Here is a 20,481-nt window from a genome sequence, read left to right on the forward strand (position 1 = left end):
ACCAACTCAAAACAAAAGTTAAATCTGATTATCAATTTAATTCTAAAGTTGTCATTGAGGCATATTGACTAGTAGGTATAGTTTCTCACATAAGGCAGGTAATTCAATTCTTAATATTTCATTTTTATTCACACCATATTGAAATAAAAAAGTCGGATCAATTGTAATCTAATATTTAAATTACCAGTCGGTATAAGAAACAATCTGAATTAGCTTAAAAGTTAAACCATTAAAAGTTGTTGAAGTGTTCAATTCATTCAAAATGAGATTCAAATTGTCTTTATTACTAATCTTGTTTCTTATGGACATCTCTCACTGTCAAAACGGTAAGTTTCATTCCTTTTTCATTAATTCGGGTTGTTACTAAAAAGACACAATCGTCACATTTATACACAAACTGACACAATTCTACAAAAACGGGTGAAAATGAATTTCTTTCCAATTCAGACTCTGTTAGTTTGTAGGGACATAAAAACTGAGTCCATTTGTGCCATTTAAAAATTACTCTGAGCGATATTTTTCGAGGAGATCAAGGTTGAAGTTTAAACTTATCCCGTAAGTTTGTTTGAGTCAGCAATCGCGTTGAATGATGAGCATTTTCAACGTTCTCTATTGATATGGTTGAATTATTCACTCTATAATAAACAACGGCATCGACTGAAACTGTGACTGAAGCTTTGGTCAATATTTCTTGCGGTGGAACATCAAAAGTTAAAGTTCTCAGGTCAACTTTTGTATAGTTTTGAATGCAGGGCAAAATGATTAAAATGCCTGAAAAGAAGAGGGAGGCATTCATTGAGTAAACTTTGTACATTCGAAGCAACTTGTTATTTAATCGATTCCCTATTTTCACCTGGACCTTTAGCTCCAACACTGAAGATACGGCTCTTTTATATTCTTGAACAACTTGAAAGAAAAATATGATAAAGGTGCAGTGAGAACAGCAAATACAATTGAAACGATTGTCAATATATTAGCACAAGCAAAAGTTCTAAATCGTCCAATTGAAAATGCATTGCATTTCTGTTTCGATTCAATTCTGTGTCAATTTGATTTTCAAAAACCACTTGAATGATCTTGCGAGGATTGATTGCGAACTTTTGAGTGTTTAAATAGTCACCAGCAATTCAAAATCTTTTTGCAGACAATTGAGGGACTACTACATTGTATATTTGAGATCTTATTGGGAGTTAGAATACAATTAGATTGGTAATTAGATTGGATAATAAGGTTGAATAGAAAAGAAAAATTGGATCTAGTCAAATTTTCACTTTATATTTACTTTATTAATATTTGTAATATTTTTAAGATGCTTTCTTTCAATATGATTTGGATCTAACAAACTGTAAGTTTTAGCTAATAAAATAAGTTGGTTTGGATATGAACACATTGGCTAGCTCAAACGGAAAGCTTCGACCTGAATAAAAAGACAATAGTTGAAGCGACCTAAGATTCCGAATGCAATAAATCATGTAATATCAAGCTTATAATGGGTAGAGTATGCAATATGGTTTAATAAGGAATCAATTGATTTTCTACTTCTGTGCTACAGATCACTTCAGTTTTCAGATTAAACATCCCGTATTCAGTGACCGTAAGAGTTAGAGAGTAGAATTTAAAGCAATCAACTGAATTGATAGAATAAACTGAATTCTAGAATAGTTATGTATTGATTAATTAAACAGTTTAACCATTAAAGTGTTTAAAGTAAGCTAGAAAGACACAATTGTCACTTTTATGCACAAATAGTTATTTTATTAGGTGAAAACAGAGTAAGAACTAATTTCTTCAGAATTTAAACTCTACCGATTTGTAGGGACATAGAAACTGCACACGTCTGTGTGCTTTAAAAATCTCTCTGATCTATAGTTTTCGAGAAAATCGAATTCGAAGTTGAAACTTTGACCGCTTTTTATGCATTTATGGAAGTAGATTTTTTCACGAAACTCATTTCCCTGGAATAATTTTTGGTGATCAACGATAAACTGTACTTATTTCGGGAAATAAAATTTTCTGTTCAAAATAAATTAGATCAGTTCGATTTTTACACAAACCGATTTATTTCTGTGACCATAAGAGTAAGAAAACTGAAACTTAGTATCGGTTCATAAAAGTTATTAACACACATCATTTAATGAAATTTTTTTAAAATCTACAAATAGTTCTCTTGATTTCGACCATTGGACGCCAAACTTTGAGCCTCGATATTTCGAGAATAAAACCTCTATCAATAACCATTCTTCGACTGAACATTAGATTTCATTATGGACTATGATATTATATGACTTAATACTGAATGAAATCTGAATTGATTCGTTTAATAATGAAATCGTTGTAATGCATAAGATTTGGGTTTGCATAAACATTTAACAAGACACAATAGTTACTTTTATGCACAAACCATTATTTTATTGTGTGAAAACAGGGTAAGAATTGATTTCTTCCAAATTTAAACTCTATCAGTTTGAAGGGGCATAAAAACTGTGCTCATTTGGGTAGTTAAATAGTTTCTCTGAATCACAAGTTTCGAGAAAATCGTGTTCGAAGTTGAAACTTTGATCGCTCTTTGTACGTTTATGGAAGCAGATTTTGCTTCAAGATTTATTTTGCTGGTGTAGCTTTAAATGATAAACCATAAAATGTAATTATTTCGGGAAATAAAATTTTATGCTAAAAATAAAACAGATTAGTTCGATTTTAACTTAAACCGACCTCTTTCTACGACCGCAAGACTTAGAGAGTCGAAAATTATTACAAGTCCATGCAAATTGTTACTTGATATCATGGATTGAATGCATTTAACAATTTATTGACAGTTCTCTGTGATTTTGGCCATTGGGCTTGAAACTTTGAACCTCGATATTTCGAGTATGGTAGCACCTACAGTCATTATTCTTTCACTAATTTGATTCTCTACTAATTAATAATTCAATTCAATATAATAAATTTACATTAACGCATTCGAACCATGATATTTTGAATCTAAATGTACAAGCAACAACTCATTTAACAAAAGAAACTCATCTCAACCCATTTCTTGGTAAATGAAGCAATTTTCTGGTTAAACCTGCAAATGAAATGCAAAAATTACTGCAAAAGACTCGAAAATTTGAGTAAAGAGTTGAGACTTGGTGGATTTGTAGGGGCATAAAAACTGAGTCCATTGGTACTACTAAATAATTCATATGAGGGACAGTTTTTAAGAAAATCGAGGTCAAAATTGAGGCCTTTTTGTTCCACAATAGAAGTAGTTTTTTTCGTAAAACTCATTTTACTGTTGCAACTTTTGATGAGCAACCAGAAAATGGTCTTTTTTTGCCAAATAACATTTCCCGTGTCTGTAAAACAGATCCAACTCGATTTTCTCATAAACCGACCTCTTTCTATGACCGTAAGGGTTAGAGAGCCTAAACTTATTACAAGTCCATAAAAATTGCTGGCTCACATCATGAATTGAATATTTTTTGCAATTAATCAACAGCTCTCTTGATTTTGGCCATTGGCCCTAAAACTTTGAGCCTCGATATTTCAAGAATGGCTTCACCTACAATCACCATTCTTTGATGAACATTAGATTTAATTATGGGCTATGATAAAATATGACTGAATTTTCAAAGAAATCCAAGCTAATTAGTTATATAATGCAATGCATATCCTCCAAACATGCAATAAGATTTGCCTTTAAAAATAAAGAAACATATCTGGCAACATAAATATACAATGCCATTATAACTAACTTTGCAGAATCTAGAATCATCTAATATTTCTAGAAATTATAGCCCATTCTAAAATCTAATGTTTGGTCAAAGAATAATGACTGTAGTTGATACTCTTCTCGAAATATCGAGACTCAGAGTTTTAAGACTATCGTGCAAAATCAAGATGTTGCTTGTACATTTACAACCCAAAAACCAAGACCCAAGCGCACTAATGGAAGTTTATTAAATTGAATCAGATTATTAATTAGCTAAGAATTGAATTGGTGAAAGAATAATAACTGTAGGTGCTACCATGATCGAAATTTTGAGGCAAAACGTTTTAAGGCCAATGGCCAAAACCAAGAGAACTGTTGATGAATTGTTGAAAGCATTCAATCCATGATTTGAAACAATGATATTTACAGACGCATAATAAGTTTCAGCTGACTAACCCTTACTGTCGCAGAAAGCGATCGGTTTAGCTATAAATCGAACTAATCTACTTTGCAGAAAAAGAAAAGTTCTATTTCCCAAAATAAGTACCTATTATGATTGACCAACAAAAGTTATACCAGTGAAATTAAGTTTCATGAAAAAATCCGCTTCCGTAATTGTACAAAAGGTGATTTAAGTTTAAACTTTGATATGGATTTTCTCGAAAACTGTTCACCAGCGAAATTTTAAATCACACAAATGGACTCAGCTTTTATGTTCACACAAACCGACAGAGTCTAAATTGAAAGAAATTAATTTTCACCAGTTTTTGCCTATTTATGTCAATTTGTGAATAAATTTGACAATAGTGTTGATTGTGTCTTTTTATTAACAACCATCAATTAGTTGATTGCTTTAATCAAATTGTATTCATTCAATAGCTTTAGCTCAAAAGCTAACAAACGTGAACAAGGAATGTCAAAAAATATCCGAATACATGCATGAATTGTTTATTGCTTTGGTTAGTGGACAAGCTGCTTCTAATAACGTTAATATTGCTAAAACTAAAGGAAAATTAAAAGAGCTTCTTGGACGATGTCTTTCCAAATCTTTCAACAGCACATCTCAAACATAAAATAACAATGCTAATTCTTGTCTTAATTAGCTTAACTAAGTTACTATTTAAGTACAAAATCATAATTTTGGTGATTATTCTGGTTCTATCAAACCTACATTTCTCTGTTTTCGTCAACCATTTAATTCTTATTCAGTCTTCAAATTATTTTTTCGGAGCATCCAGGAAAAATTCAATAGTAAGTGTAACGTTAAATTGTAAAATTAAATGGAGAAAGAGTTTATTTTAATCATTATATTACAAAAATTTGTTTCCTTTTTATTGTTACATGATTTGATGTACAATGTACGAGAGTTTCAACTGTACAATAAATGAAAATTAGAAACATAACAGAAAGATTATTTAAACATAATAAAAACAAATGAATGGCGATGGTGAAGATTGAAATTATTTCATGATTAGCCAGTCCAAACATATGAATTCAATCCTTGTTTTTTCCAGAATTTACATCTTTCCATTGAATAAGATGGTACAGTTGTTTGATTAATTACTGATAGGATAGAAACTGATTCTGGATAAGGTTTAGGGAGAAGTTGTCTGTTATTTGTAACAAAATTTTTAACCATTTCTTGAACAATATCACGATAATTAAGATCATCAGAGCTTGGATGATGAATGAATTGGTTAATTGTATCAAAGAATACAATTGCATCCCATAAATGGAAACTGAATTGACTCTCATATTCATAAACACGAATCTGTAAAGACAAACAATAATGATAAAATTAAACATCAATAGAGATAAATTGGTGTCACAAAAAGCTAACATCATCATTACAACCAATAATGAACTATCAATACATCAAATTATATAATGATTAACCAAATTAGACAAAAAATCCTAACAGTATAACTCAATTAATGATGTCTAATTTGATAACAAAAGTTTTACTTGTAATCAATTAGAGTGAACCTAATTGAATCCATCAATGAACCTTTTTTTGCTATATTTGATTATATTGATAATTATATTGGATAGTAACCGGATTGAGAGATTTGATTAGTAAACTGAAAAAAGATATTAAATTAACTGAGATACTTACAGGGCACGAAGGTTCACCAGAACTTATATAACGATAAATATTATTTTTCCATTTTTTGGATAATTGCTCAAAAACAGCATCTACTGGACAATTTTGTCTAATATCAGAAACCATTGTTGCATATAATAATTCTGGTGTTAAATTATTCTCATTACTAGTGTTAATATTGTTATTACTATTAATACTAAGATTATTAGGATTGATATTATTGCTATTAATAGTGTTACTATCATTATTATAGCTGGAATTGTATTGCGCTAAGTATAATTCACTTTCGGTTGTGTTACTTTCTGGTGTTGATTTTTCGGGAATCGGATAAAGTTGTAATGTTAATTCGGCTAAATTAGGACCAAAACTGTCCAAGCTCGTTGTCACATATTTCTTGTACTCATTCCAAGTCCAATTACGTAGTTGTTCAATGCCAGGCCAGAGTTCAATTGATTGAGCTGCAGTTCCAACCAACAAGGGAACTTGATTGATGGATTCCATCTTATTGAAAGGTAACCAGTCCGTAATTAATGAACCTAAATTGAAATAAATAAACAAAATAAGGGGAGAATCGATTAATAGAAAGGTTTGATTATGATTATTAATTACGAGTATGAATATTATTTACACCATTATTATGTCAGAATCACATTTCTCTTCATCAAGTTTCGAAAACGTAAATCGTGTTCATTAACTATTATTAGTGTTAATCAGAGGTAATTTGTAATCTAATGCTGGTTCCTTTTTTGCCTGTACAGATAATGGAAATGATTCTAGTTGATAATAATCATAGTGATGAGAGAAGAAAATGAGGAAGATAATAACATCCTTTTTTCGTTAATCCAATCTACAGCAAAAACGGATCCAGGAAACTGTCGAGAGCTAATCAATTGCTATCTATTGTCATCTTACCACTTCCGAATCCAGAGTTCAAAGTCTCTGAGTTTTTGCTAACAAGAAAGAAAATGATGAAGGAAAAAATGATCCAAAATGAAAGAAAGGTAAGCCAAGGAAGGAAAAAAGAGATAAGAAAAGGTTGCAATCAAGTGATTCTTATCATTTACAGGGAAGAAATCCCTTTAATATTATCCAGAATAACCATCATTACGACACTCTTTAGCCTATTATTATTTCCATCTTTTCACGACCAAGAGTAATAAAATAATGATACTGGGAAAAAAAGAGAATAACAATTGAGCAAAATGGCCATCTAATCAATTGAATTTTAAGAAATGGAAGAGTGTGATTCCGCTCATTAAACATGGAGTTTGATGAGGACATTTATTCAAATGAAATAGGAAATGAGAAGCTTTCCTCTTACCATCAACATGGATAAGTTGTTCAGGATAGATACCTATGATAGGTAAATCATTTTGATCAATAATCCTAAATGATGGGTCATTATCTCCAAGCCAACATTGTGTTATCTTTTCAGGAGACAAGTTTCTCAAGCAATCGATATTCTCACATCCAGTCCGATTCACAAAATGTTGAATGTGGTTTAAAGAGTCAGCTGTACGATTGAGAAACAACGTTGGACCAATTAACCATGCTTTGGAAATATACTGAGAAGCCTTTGGGTTGGTAAGATGAGCCAAAATGGATGCAGCACCAGCATCTGGACCAAAGGTAATTATCTTTTGAGGTGATCCCCCAAATTTGGCAATATTACGTTGAATCCATTGAAGAGCAACCAGTTGATCAGATAAACCATAGTTGCCAGTAATTGATTTTAAATCATTAGCTCTGACACTTGGTAAATCAGCAAGATTCAAAAATCCTAAGGCATATAAACGATAATTTAATGAGACAAAAACCGTGTTCATTGAAACAGCTAGATGTGCAGAAGGACGTAACCCAGGATCATGACCACTTCCAAATTGCAGGAATCCTCCATGGACCCAGACCATGACATTCAAATTAGCCTGGAGAACAAAAGAAGGAAATTAAATTCATTATAAAAGGTGTTTAAAAACTAAATATTGTCACAAATCACTGTCAATTAAAGGTTAACACAAGACAAGTGAAAAAAAAGTTGTAAGCTATCAACATTAATCAAGCGAATGCAAATCTATGCAAGTCGCCATCTAGTGTTACATAATAATAGAGGAAAATTTCGCGGTTAAAGCTTGCTTACTTATGCAGTTCATTTGAATAATATTGATTATGTTGATCTACTTTGGTTAATAAACATATAATAAACAGTAGTTTTTATTATCTAACTAACCATTTATTATTCCTGATACTATAGACTAAAAGACCAACTGGACATTATCAGTTCAACTTGAGTGTTTAATTGAAAAACAATGATTTCCTTGACTTCCAGCCTTCAAAATGCCTCCATCTAAAACCTCATTTATCTTTCCACGATCATAATACGTCAAGTGAATTGAAAGTGGCAAAGGATTCAACCTCAAGGTAAGTTTTAACCATTTTCAACTATTTTGATCTTCAATGGATTGATTATAAAAAATCGTCAACTTTCTTGGTCTATCTTACATCAGTTTACAGTTTACACTTTCACCATTTTTTGTGTTATTGTGAAGTCATCTTTTGTGCCTGTAACTTTCTCTGCTTTTTTCACTCTTTCCTTTCTTCAACATCTTCACTAATGTTTTTTATTTATTATATTTATCCTTTTCTTCTTAGCCCAGAAAGATTCACCCTTAAAAAATGGACAGTTCCTTCTTCATCATTCTTTTCCAAGCCTGGGTTGATTCATATAGAAAACATTCATCTTTGTTACACAAGGCTAATATTGGGCAATATTTTTTGTTTCTGCCGATACAGTAATTCAAGGAGAATCAAATTCTTCCATCTTTATCTCTATCCTCATGATGATCATAATCATCATATGCTTTCTATGGATAACAAAGCTATTCTCTCATTTTTTCATATTACTACCAATTCTTGAAGAATCTTGTTCAAGTTTTTCGCAGTTGATGAAAAAAGTTGTTTTACCCTATCCATCATTGGATTAATACCTGAGAAAAAAAAGGAAAAAAGTTCTCATTTTGTCTTTAATTTTCTTCGTCTTCTTTTGCCTTTTCATCTTTTCCAATCTTTACTTTAACTTCTTGAAACAAGCTGGAAATCCTATTTCTTATTTCGTCGATTTCGTAGTTTTCATTCTTAAACATGTTACAGTTATATTTCGTTAAGTTGTAAGCTTGTATGGATCAACTTAAACACACCAATCTTCAAAAGCAACTTAAAACTTGAGTAAACCTTAACCTTCCCTAGTTAGATGCATTAATCTTGGATTTGTTTCCATTCTCTTACGGATTAATCAAATTCCATTCCCTAATCAAAATAATCGTTGTTTGTTGACTCTAAGAGAATGCAAATCAAATCAATCAATCTGTTTTAAACTCAACCAACAAAATAGCGTTCATATTTTTTGACAAGTATTTTATATTTGTATGGAAAGACAATTTATTCGAGTAAGTAAGTATTTAACCTTACATCATTCACTACTGAATAAAATGATTTTGACAGTTTAACCACTTCTTTATTTTCTTTCTTTTAGATTTACCTTGTACAAGTCTTACACGGAAGGAAAAAGGAATCAAAATAAATTAGATTAACATGCTGGGAGATTCAAACTTACTTCATCTACTTGCTGAAATTACAGTGAATACTCTTGGTTCTTGTTAATATTTCCACTGAATCTTAGCTGCAAACAAAATGATCAACACAAATTATATTGAAATTTGTTGCAAACATCGACTGTAAAGCTTCATATCACACAACATGCAAAGATAACTCTAGGTTACGATCAATAATCATCTACAACAGCAGTGCTGCTGTAAACATTTTAAACATCTAAATAAAGAGGATCTGCAAATGAATCGGGAAAATCGCCTCTTTAACAATCCTCATGAACAAATATTTTAAAGGTAACTTTACATGCTGATTCCGAATATCTTATTCGTTTTTTAATAGAATTACTTTTAATAATTTTTATCATTCTTTAGCATCTAATGACGATCAAAGAACAGCTCGAATAAGATCCAAGAGCTAATGCTGATATGGACGATGTTGGTTAACTTTTTCGTGGAAACGTTTAAATCTTTTTCGCTCAAATGTGTTTTACTCAACTTGAGTATAATCTTTGCAGATCTTTCTGGTTAACCAAAATCTTTGGTGAATAATCAACAAGCAAGCAGATTATGATTAAGGAGCAGTGTAGTTTCATGATAATTCATCTTTGAGAGTCGCATTATATTCACTTGAATTCATTTGATAAATTATTTTGTCAAATGATTTTCATGCCACAATTGATTCAGAATACAATTGAATGAAACTTACTTTTACTACTGCTAATACTACTATCAAAACTACTTTAGCTATTATCATCATGTGTCTCCTGAATGCTCAGATAACCATAAAAAAAGAGAGGATAAAGACCCAATAATGATCCAACTAATAATCGCAAAACGTTGTTCAATAACAAAATTTCGCCTGATTAAATGTTTGATTTTTGTTGCACTTTTGGTAATCCAACCATCTTCTTAATCATCATACAACAATAAATCTCATTCTCTAGTCTAATTGATCATTTATCGATTAACAAAACCAAAAAATTTAATTATTCACTAATGGTAAATGGCTGGGAAAAAAAGTAATATGTTCAATTTGTTTTAATTGAGAGAAAAGGTATTAAAGTATTATAATATACTTACCGAGTCATTTAATGTTGGTGTCCAAACATTCAAAAAAAGACAATCTTCTGATCCTTGATATTTTTTGGTATAAGGGTTAATTTGAAAGCAAGAAGGACCAAATTTGGTTGCTCTTTTTTGACTCTTTGCATCACAATAAGCTGAATCAACCCAAATGGGTTGAGTTGATGACCACCGAAGTGAACCAATTGGAGCTACACCATAACGTATCCCCTATAATTAACAATTAAAATAACAATACATTATAATCAATTGGATGAACAAGCAAAATAAAAATAACACTTTCAAGAGTAAGTAAACAATTAGCCAAACTGAAGGGCCAATTGAAAATGAAAACAATCTAAAGCCATCTATTGTAATGTACATTAACTATTACAATAATTTAAAGATGTTGCCAAACGGTCGTTTCATTAACCCATTCAGCTGTGTAAACTTAATTGCGTCTTAAGGTTTATTTTACTTTTTTAGATGGACTTTCCATTTATTTATTAGGTAAGTATTGTTTGTTTTTTTAGTAAATGCTATTTGCTTTTGGTCAAGTTTGTTGACCTTTTACATGACTATTTATTTAATTCTATAACTCTATAATTGTGTTGCTGATTGTTTCTATCAACATAGCTTGGATACAAAACCAAAATGTGCCCGTTAAACAAGCCAAAACAAGCTGGAACAAGATCTGGTTTTACTGATTCTTTTCAAACCATCATGTATTGTCTAATGATTTATGGCTTAAGGGTATTGAAAGTTTCTTGTTTCCCTTGAATCAATGTTGTTATAAACTCACAAGTTATCGATTAAAATGGCTGGTAAGGTCAAAAGGAAAAGATAAAGATTAAAATAGTCAAGCCAAATGTTGGAGAAAGCAGGGAAAATTGAACAAAAAATGATGGAGGCGTGAATTTGGGCTGATGATAAAGAAAAATATCTTTAAGAGTTTAACTCAAACTGGGATTGATTGTGCTAAGAAATTGTCTCTTCCTCATTTTGCTTTCCCTTGTCTCGTTATGCTTGTAACAATCGGATATATCTGAACATTCATCTTAACATTTAACCAAGAACAAAAGAAGGATATTTCTCATCACCATCATCATCATCTTTCTCCTTTCTTTCCCTCTATTTTTAATATCGTAGCAACATTAATTTAATTCCATTGTTTTCACCATCATTAATATCTTTTTGGTGCCTCAACAAAGTAACAACAACAACAGCAACATTTATACACCAACAAGAACAACAAAACAACATTATCATCATGAAAAGTTACAACGCAAAAATAGGAAAAGCTGACTGAATGAAACAGCATCAAGCTTTAAATGGTAATATTTTTCACTCTTTTTATCTGCAACCCTTCACAGAATGGATTTATCCTTTTTATTAAAATCTCTTATCAATTGTTTTCATTTCATTTCTTATCCAGATTATTCCGCATGCCTGTTATTATTGTTCCCAAGCCCACCCACCAAACGTTTTCTTGAAGTCTCTTGCATGATCAGCTACTAACTGGATTACGAAGATGACTACAATAGATGATGGATGGTAAAGATGATGAGTTTTAATGCACACAATCAACAATAACTTGTACTAAGCAATGTTTCCCAAAGTTTACTCGGACTCAATCATTTGGATTTTTCAAAGCAACACATTTCTTCAGCAGACATCTAACTGATCTACAGTATGAATCAACCATGAAAAAACAATTAAAACAATTGTTTTCACCTACAACAGTACAACACTGTTATCAGTACATGAATAAAATGATGGTTCAGTTAGCAAACAAAAAAAGCAAGTAAATTAAGATTTAGTGAAACATAGCATACAGTATCCATCAGCAACTTAATCGTTATCATCGTATATAATATGATACATATTAAAGCCTTTCATCTTGTTTACTGATTGTTCATTACCCAAGATTGTTTGCCGTTGAAAATGTTACAATCTTATTAAAAGTAATAACATTTTATTACATTTTCAATTTGCTTACAACAAGCATAAGATAGAACCATCATTTTCAAGCTTGCAAAATTGATTTTTATCTCCATTTCCACACCACCACTACCATAATCATCATCATCACTACAACCATCATCATTCCATTGATTTAAAAAAAAGAAGAAGAGAGAAACTCGAATCTTGCAATCGTTTGACAAACAAAAAACTATGCTTCACCAAATTTACACAAACAAACTTCCAAATCTTTTTCAAGTTCAGCCAACCTTCAATGTAATGGTGAAGGGAGAAATTTTTTAAGAAATGATTATTTTTATTACTACTATTATCATCATGATGAAGCTGACTAAAGCTAATCAAAATAAACCATCGAGTACAATTGATTCAAATAAGATGAGGAAACAGAAGGTAAATTCAAATCAAATGCAGTTGCCAGATGAGGATCAAAGTAAAATATTCAATTAACCAACAATGATAACCTGGAATAAAATTGCAAGCCAATGTTTATCAAAAGTAAATTAAACATGAAAATTTCAATTTCCACAATCAAATGTCTTCTCTTATATCAATTTAACAGATTAATTGAGACTGAAACAAAGCGCAATAAACAATCAAGTTTACACCAAGCTTTCAGGTAATGTTATTGATAAACTTGAAGGGTGTTATACATAATATTATTACATTGTACAGTTTTATTCAAATTTAGGTGAAAAGAGAAACTTGAAGTAATGGTTAACATTATTCAATCTCATTACACACTTGATTGTTACTCTGGTACAGTTGTTACTTGCTCATTTGATTGATTTAATAAATTGCAGTTAAAGTCTCACAACATAATTACAAGTAAAATGTAAGCTGGTAAACCCAAGCTAATGAAGGTAACAAAAAAGATGAAAGTAAAAACATTGTGATTCTACTTGATTTATACATTTTTGTTATGTTCAATTCAACCTGAAATGTACCAAAATTATGATGATTGGCAAGAAGATGAAGATTGCTATTATAATGGGAAAGAGCAAGATGAAGATGAAATGAAAATGATGATTATCAAGCTTAATAAGGTTTCTATGTAAATCTAAATTTCCTTTTTCAAAATTTACTTTTCCAAAGGAATATGATTTACTTTAAATTGTTGTTTCTTTTATACTGTTAAACAGATTCTTTTCCCTCCAATTATCATAAAACCAGAATTTTCAGTCTTCTTTCTTCCCATAAGATCAACATTATCTGATTCTCGATTCTTTGTTTCCATATTTGATAACTGAGATAATTTTTGCCTTTACAAAACAAAAACCTGGTTATGCTTTTTGAATGGCAAAAGTACGAAAGGAAAGCTTTTCTGATTGAATTTACTAAAGAAACGAGTAAAATTAATTTCAATTCAAAACATGAACCTTTTCAATCAAATTTAATTAATTGTTTTTACATTCATCAGCAAAGTTGACTCAATTTAATCACCATTAGCATATTAAGATGACAGATTGAATCAACAGTCGTTTCCCAATGAATAAAATTAGTCTTAATAGTTGAAATCAAAGTGAAACCCAAAACCCAAATGTAAAGAAGCAAAAAAAATTGGTAAAAGTCAATTTGAATGTTAACTTGTTTTAGTTTAAAACACAATTGCAATTGTAATCATTTTCAGTTAATTAAAGGATTCAATGAATTGATAGACAATCATTGGCATCAACAAAAAGGGTTAAAGTGAAATGTCTTTTTTCCATTTCTTTCCTAAATCTTTTCTCATCTCTCATCATTTATCATATGTTACTGATGATAAATACCATTAACTATTTTAGCTTTTCCAATAATCGAAATCAATAAATTGTTAAACCCTGAAAAGTTGGAGGTAATAAAATGAATGAAAATGAAATCTGGTGAAAGATGATGATGAAAAGGTTTTGGGATAAAGGAGAGAGAGAGAGAGAGAGAGAAGAAAAAAAATGAAGAAAACAAAATGATATCAACTCATCATTCTTCATCCTTTTGCTTGGTTGACTCTGTCTATTGAAAGCCTCAGGGAATAAATAGCATTTTTCATCTTCATTTTCATCTTCATCATCGTCTTCTCCATGATAACTTATGTGCTTTCAGGGGATAACATATTAAGATGAACTTTTAGTTTTTTTCTTGCCTTTTTTGCTCTCTTCAGCTATGGAACGAAGGAGAAGAAGAAGACAAAAAAAACGTTTCATGATTGAACACTCAATCATGTAAGCCCTGAGCTTTTCAAGGGGAGAAAATAGTTCTGACAAGAAGATTCTTGAAAAAAAGGTAAAGTGCAAGTTTAAATTGAAATCTGTAATTGCAGTTTACATTGTATTCATTCAACTTGAAAGTCTCATTGTCTGACCTTTTCATTTAGTCAAAAATAAAAGATCAAACTTCAACTTCTGAATGCTGTCATGAATATGAACTCAACACTTTTGCAGAAATGATTCAAATCAAAAACAAAAATCTTGAACTAATTGACAAAACGATCAAACAAAAACATCGAAAGAAATGTTTATAAGAAAAGAGATGAAAATTGAATGGAAAACTAAAGCTAAGGGAATGAAGAGCGAAATTCAAAGCCGATATTAAAGCGTTCTTCGTTCATCATATTTCGATATTTACTAAAATAAAAGATGAAACTTCTACTTCGTTGCTGAACGTTGTCGTGAATATGATACGAAACAATCTTTAAAGAAGTTGTTGGAATCCAATCAAAACAAAAATGTTGAGCTAATTGACAAAATAATGGATCAAAAACATTGGAAGAAATGTTAATGAGAAAAGCAATCTTTGAAGAAATGTTGAGGCTAAGAGAATGCTGAGAAAAATTTAAGGCTGGAATTTGAGGCGAAATTGAAGGATAAATTGAAGAATGAAATGATTACTTGGAATGATCAATTTGTGTAAAAATAATTCAAAGGTTGAAGTTGATGGAAAATGAAAATTGAACGAAAAAAATGAACATTGCTTCTGTTTTTGTTTGTTGAACGGAAAAACCAACAGAAATGATAGTCAACAATCAGTTTACTTTTTGTTCTGTTCAACTGTTTAGCTGATTGTTGTTGATTGAAATTGATTTAATTTGGATTTTTACCCGGAACTCGAAACCATTCACTTAGAAAGCTTTAACGTTTCAGCAAAAATTTTGCGTGATTTGATTGTTTAATAATGTTCTGTTTGCTGAAGCAAACTTGACTCAACATGAACATCAATTGTTATCATCCGTTATCGTTCGTTATCATGATTATCGTCCTTTTCCTTCTCTGTCAGTTTACCTTTGCTATTGAAAAGAAAGAAATGATGATATTTGGAAGAAGAAAAAAAACACAAGTTTTCTTCTTATTTTTCGTTTTTTCTTCTCCTGATGAAAGTGGATACAAAAATCTGATTGAGGAAATTGATTTGGAAGAAAAAAAGTGGAAAAAATCTGACAGTAAAAAAGGTTCTTCTCATGATAAAAGGACATTGGCTATTTGACAATTTCCATGACAATGATAACTTTTGGTGATTCTGTTTGAACACAGAATTTCATTTCTTTTTCTCATTCACTCGAATCACTTTAGCTTCTGTTGATGATAAACAGTCGATTGGTTTGTTCAATGAAAACTCATTCAACAAAGTAATAATGGATTGAGATGATTATTTATTCACAACAAATGAAATGATTTTTCAATTTCAAATCGTTTCAAGTGATTGAAACTCTTTTCCTTTTGTTTATCAACATTTACTTTTTTTCCTGTTTTCTCCCAAATAAAGATTGATATTATTCCTACTCAGCAATTGCACATGAAATTTGAGTCAATTTAAAGTGTAAGCAGAGAAAGAAAAGAATCACTTCTTGCTTTCCCTGAAAGTGAAATTGATAATATTGAATGTGATGAAAAAAGTAAAGCAAAAAATCCCAAGAAAAGTTGTTGAAACAAATGGCTTTCATTCATCATAAAATATGATATTTTTCGTTGAGATTGGGAAAGTTTCGTTGAACGGTTAATAAGTTTATTAAGACAACAAAATTGATTCATTATTCAAGCTAAAAAGTAAATTGTTAACTCTTGATATTTGCATGGTAATCAGAGGGAAGAGAAAAGTTTCTATTTTCTCATGAGATTCATTGGTTTGTTGCAAGTTTCATAATTGATTGAGCAAAGCAAAAAACTCTTCACAGAAAATATTTTAAAAAGTTTTCTACAGAAAAATGAGCAAATCGAGTTTCTCTATGAGCAGAAAAATATCAACTTAGATCATCAAATCGATATTATTCGTTATAACTATACAAATCGAAAACCTAGCCCGTTGGATAGGTGAAAGATTTTATCTAGAAGCGATTTAGCAAGCAAACGTTATGCAGACATGCTTATCCTTTGGCCGGCATGAGTTATTAAAACGTAAAAGTGCTCATAAGTTTGAAAAATTTGCTATTTAGAAAATGACCTTCATATGTCATTTAGAGGTCAAATAACAGAAATAGCCTTCAATAACCTTGAGAGCTTATAGTGCCACGATCTGCTCATGATTGAAATCTGAGATTTGTAGTGCCAAGTGTTCGCAAGTGAAAAAAACACAAAAATGCAGAAAAAAACTTAAAAAATTTGTACCGGGCTTTTTTTCAATTTACGCCTTCATGCAGGCATTTATAGATAAAAAGCAAGCAAAATGGTTGCTAAAATGAGCGTAAGTTCATAAGACAAGGTTATACATCTAATGGCCATTAGGAATTCTTACTACAGTAGATTCGATTAAGAAAGCTCCTCTTAGTTCATCAAGGTTTACCCAATAAACATAGACATCCTCGTTTTCCGTTCATTGTTTAATCTCTGCGGCTTTCATATCGAAATGTTCTCTGCCCGCATCTCTGATATTGATTTGATGGACTGCGAGATACGGTGAGAAATCTCGCAAGCCCTCGAGCAAGATCTTCAAGAGTACCAAAATTTAGATGGATTGCATGAAGATTATCGGCAATAAAACCATATTCACGATCCATAATTTAATGATGAAGATAAAACAAATATTTAAATCACAAAAATTTATTATAATACAGTAAATACTGCTCAAGTAATTTTCAATCAAATGACCTTTGGTACCATCACCAATGGTCCACAAGCTAAGCGTTAGAAACGCAGGTGAATGAGGGCCATCAACTTATTCCGACAAACGAACAGTTGGTCGGTGAAATACCGCTCAAGGTTATTCATGGTCAAATCTTTATTTGACCTTTAATTTATATTGCGGTTTCAGAAAATGACCTTCCAATATCAATTAGAAGTCAAATAAATTTTCGACCTTGAATACCTTGAGTGGTTGAACTTTTGGTTGTTCAATCTGCATAAACTAATAGTTCAAGTCTGAGGTCTGTATCACTAATTGCTCGTGAGTTATGCCTGCATGAAGGCGTAAATTGAAAAAAATTTTATTTCATTGTTTCATTTGCCTCTTTATCTCAGCATAATTTTGATCTTTGGCAGTGATTTTAGTAAAATTCTTTGATAATAGAAATCTTTGAATTGCACGAATAGTGCTTATATCCTGAAAATTCATTAGGTTGCAACCCTTGACTCGGAAGTCAGAGTTTTGGTACTTATCCAACAATAAACTATAGCGTCATTAAGCTGAAAAACTAATTGTTTCCACCACAATATTTTCTAACTCAGATTGTTTTTCACACCACCCTGGCCATGATTTTCTCAAAGAACTCTGAAAAATTGTTTATGAGTTTTTTTTGAAGTTTTGGCGATTTCGGAATTCCATCTAATATGCAAAAGTAAATATTAACCAAGAACTAAGTACTGAGAATTGGAAATTCTGACGAAAATTGAATGAAGTAAATCGTATGCTTAAGCTCAAGAAGAAAGTTTGAAGGCCAATGTAAAAGCAAAATTTCAATATTAAATGTTATGAGGAAAGTTGTAGGAAAGGTTAAACGAAAAAATGGATTTTATGATTAATTGTGTTTTGCATTGGCATCAATTTGTAATCAACACTTGACCAACTGAGGAAAAGAAAAACAATTTTGGCTCATTTTTGTTCCATTAAGTTTTGGATTAAGCTTGAATCATTTATATCTCATCTAAATTTTGAACCTGCTGTTACCAATGAAGAGAAAACCCTGAAAATGGAATAAGCAAAAAAAACATTCAGATATTTATCCATAATGATTACTGGATGGAAGCAAGAAAAATGTGTTTATTGCTAACTTGAATAATCTTCACTCCCAGTTACTTTGAACCATTATTATTATTAATATTATTGTGATTATTATGGTAAAAACGAATGAATAAGAAGGTGAAGAAGAGCGAAGGAAAAAAATATATGATAATAATGAGATATTAAGCATAGTTAATGCAACTTGTAATATCAATTATTGTTATTCAGATTATCACAAGAATTTTGGATATTAAAGGTAAAACTGAAAAACTGGAGCAACACCAAAGAGCCAAAGGATTGTTCAAACACAGAGTCATTTATCAAATTGGAATGTTTAATCTGTTCATTTCAATTCAGTTGCAATTCTTTACTATTTACCAAAACATTAATTATCATGAGCCATTCCATATCGTCAAATGCAATTGATTGGATTCAATTTTTTCTTCTTCTGTTTTCTGTTTTGTTGCAAGATAATCAGGATTAAATAATAAATTTGATTCTTTCCCTTAATCCATACGGAATTAGAATGAATGAGAAAAGGTAAAATTGAACCTTTTATCAGAATAGATTAAGACAATGAACAAGTGAACAAAGCGTATTAAGAGTGTAAAGGCAAAAGATAATCAAGTTAATTAAAATTGTGAACAACAGTGTAAACACAATTGCAAATTGATGCAATTGCTTATTAACAGAACTACTTATTTTCTCAATCAATTTTAATGTTGTTCAATTCAATTGGTTCAAGTTTATTGTGTGGACTTGAAACGGAAAACAAATCTCTATTTTTTGCATTCTTTTCGAACCTTTTTTTTCTTCTTCTCTAAATTTTATTCAACTTGTTCATTTGCATAGACTAAACATTTGAGAACATTTGAGAAGAGAAATTCAGTTACAGAGTGTTTTCTTGTGATTCATCAAATTGGATTAACATGGAAAAGTATTGATTGGCGAAAATTTGGTTGCAAGTATTTTATTGAAGAGCCTTTCATCGACTTTTCTTCAATTTGTTCAACTTTTTCAACTCACATTCTGTATTCATTTTCATCTTAATGATGATTTGTGTGACTGTTCATTGATTATCCAGACTCACCATGTATGCATGCATTCACTAATATAAACATTGCCTTTCAAATTGAATATCTTTTTTCTCTCAATATTGATTCTCTATTCTGATATTTTACCAGTCGCATTCACTTGATCAACATTTTCTTCTTCTTGTTGTTCCTTCTTCTCTTTTCATGACATCGCCAGTTAGTAGACGATGTTTATTTTCATCTTTCATCAGCATCTTCTTAACCAACTCTCATCAATTCAATTGAATTCACTGGGAGTTGCAATGAAATGAAAAAAAACTTGAACAGTTGAAAAGAAGTCAATGTATTAGAAATGTTGAGAGGTTAAGGTTTTCAAAAGAAAACTGAAAGATCTAAATTTGATTGGTTTTTGGTTCAACAAAATTTTACTCTTAAAGAGTCGAAACAAGAAGCTAAGCAAATAACATGGAAACTGATGAAAAGAAAAATGGAAAAAATCAAAGTTATGCAAATGGACTAATTGTGATTCCAATTTTTACGGTTTATCAACTTCACGTTCCAACCCACCTCGATTCCAATTTAATCGTGTTTTGCATGCAGCAACCCAGATGCAAAATGATTTCAACAATAACAAAAGTTATTTCCCAATAATTTTGCTATAAAATAATCAGAAACAAAATTTTTCACCAACTTAAGAAGAAAGAAGAAGAGCGTCAGAAGAAAACTAATTTGGTGAATTTTACTTACATGCAAATGTTTCGTACAATTTCAAAGCGTTGATGTATCTCTTTGCCTCCATAACACAAAACCTAACGGATCGGGTTCTCTCTTGTCAGCCAAATTGAGTGGCTGAAACATACTGAAATAATCCAAACTGAA

At 30.8% G+C, this 20,481-nt stretch overlaps 1 protein-coding gene and 3 long non-coding RNA genes across 6 annotated transcripts in view; 3 read left to right on the forward strand and 1 right to left on the reverse strand.

Annotated features, from left to right (window-relative positions):
- Positions 1-173: 173 nt before the first annotated feature.
- Positions 174-5,097, forward strand: LOC149094408 (uncharacterized). The gene is made up of 2 exons (XR_016199525.1): positions 174-326; positions 4,574-5,097. It is a non-coding gene; the product is annotated as an uncharacterized LOC149094408 (long non-coding RNA).
- LOC107366927 (uncharacterized) overlaps positions 4,971-20,481 on the reverse strand; it is a 30,128-nt gene continuing 14,617 nt past the window's right edge. The window contains exons 2-5 of the mRNA XM_015934573.3: positions 10,484-10,696; positions 7,120-7,723; positions 5,811-6,334; positions 4,971-5,465 (exon numbers count right to left, since the gene is read on the reverse strand). Coding sequence (XP_015790059.2) covers positions 5,166-5,465; positions 5,811-6,334; positions 7,120-7,723; positions 10,484-10,696 — 1,641 coding nt within the window. The 3' untranslated portion in view covers positions 4,971-5,165. The remainder of the gene's footprint in view (positions 5,466-5,810; positions 6,335-7,119; positions 7,724-10,483; positions 10,697-20,481) is intronic.
- LOC149094409 (uncharacterized) lies at positions 7,914-10,139 on the forward strand. Its single transcript, XR_016199534.1, has 4 exons — positions 7,914-8,216; positions 8,448-9,245; positions 9,328-9,697; positions 9,776-10,139. It is a non-coding gene; the product is annotated as an uncharacterized LOC149094409 (long non-coding RNA).
- Positions 10,791-13,351, forward strand: LOC107366936 (uncharacterized). 3 transcript variants are annotated; one of them, XR_016199533.1, is made up of 5 exons: positions 10,843-10,975; positions 11,102-11,799; positions 11,901-12,943; positions 13,008-13,064; positions 13,121-13,351. It is a non-coding gene; the product is annotated as an uncharacterized LOC107366936 (long non-coding RNA). The 3 variants fall into 3 exon arrangements; XR_016199531.1 differs by having other exon boundaries at positions 13,137-13,351; XR_016199527.1 differs by lacking the exons at positions 13,008-13,064; positions 13,121-13,351 and having other exon boundaries at positions 10,791-10,975; positions 11,901-12,981.

The sequence above is a fragment of the Tetranychus urticae genome, chromosome 1 (assembly GCF_039701765.1).
Source record: "Tetranychus urticae isolate SD_2017Ah chromosome 1, NJAU_TeUrti_SD_1.0, whole genome shotgun sequence".
Classification (NCBI taxonomy): Eukaryota; Metazoa; Arthropoda; class Arachnida; order Trombidiformes; family Tetranychidae; genus Tetranychus; species Tetranychus urticae.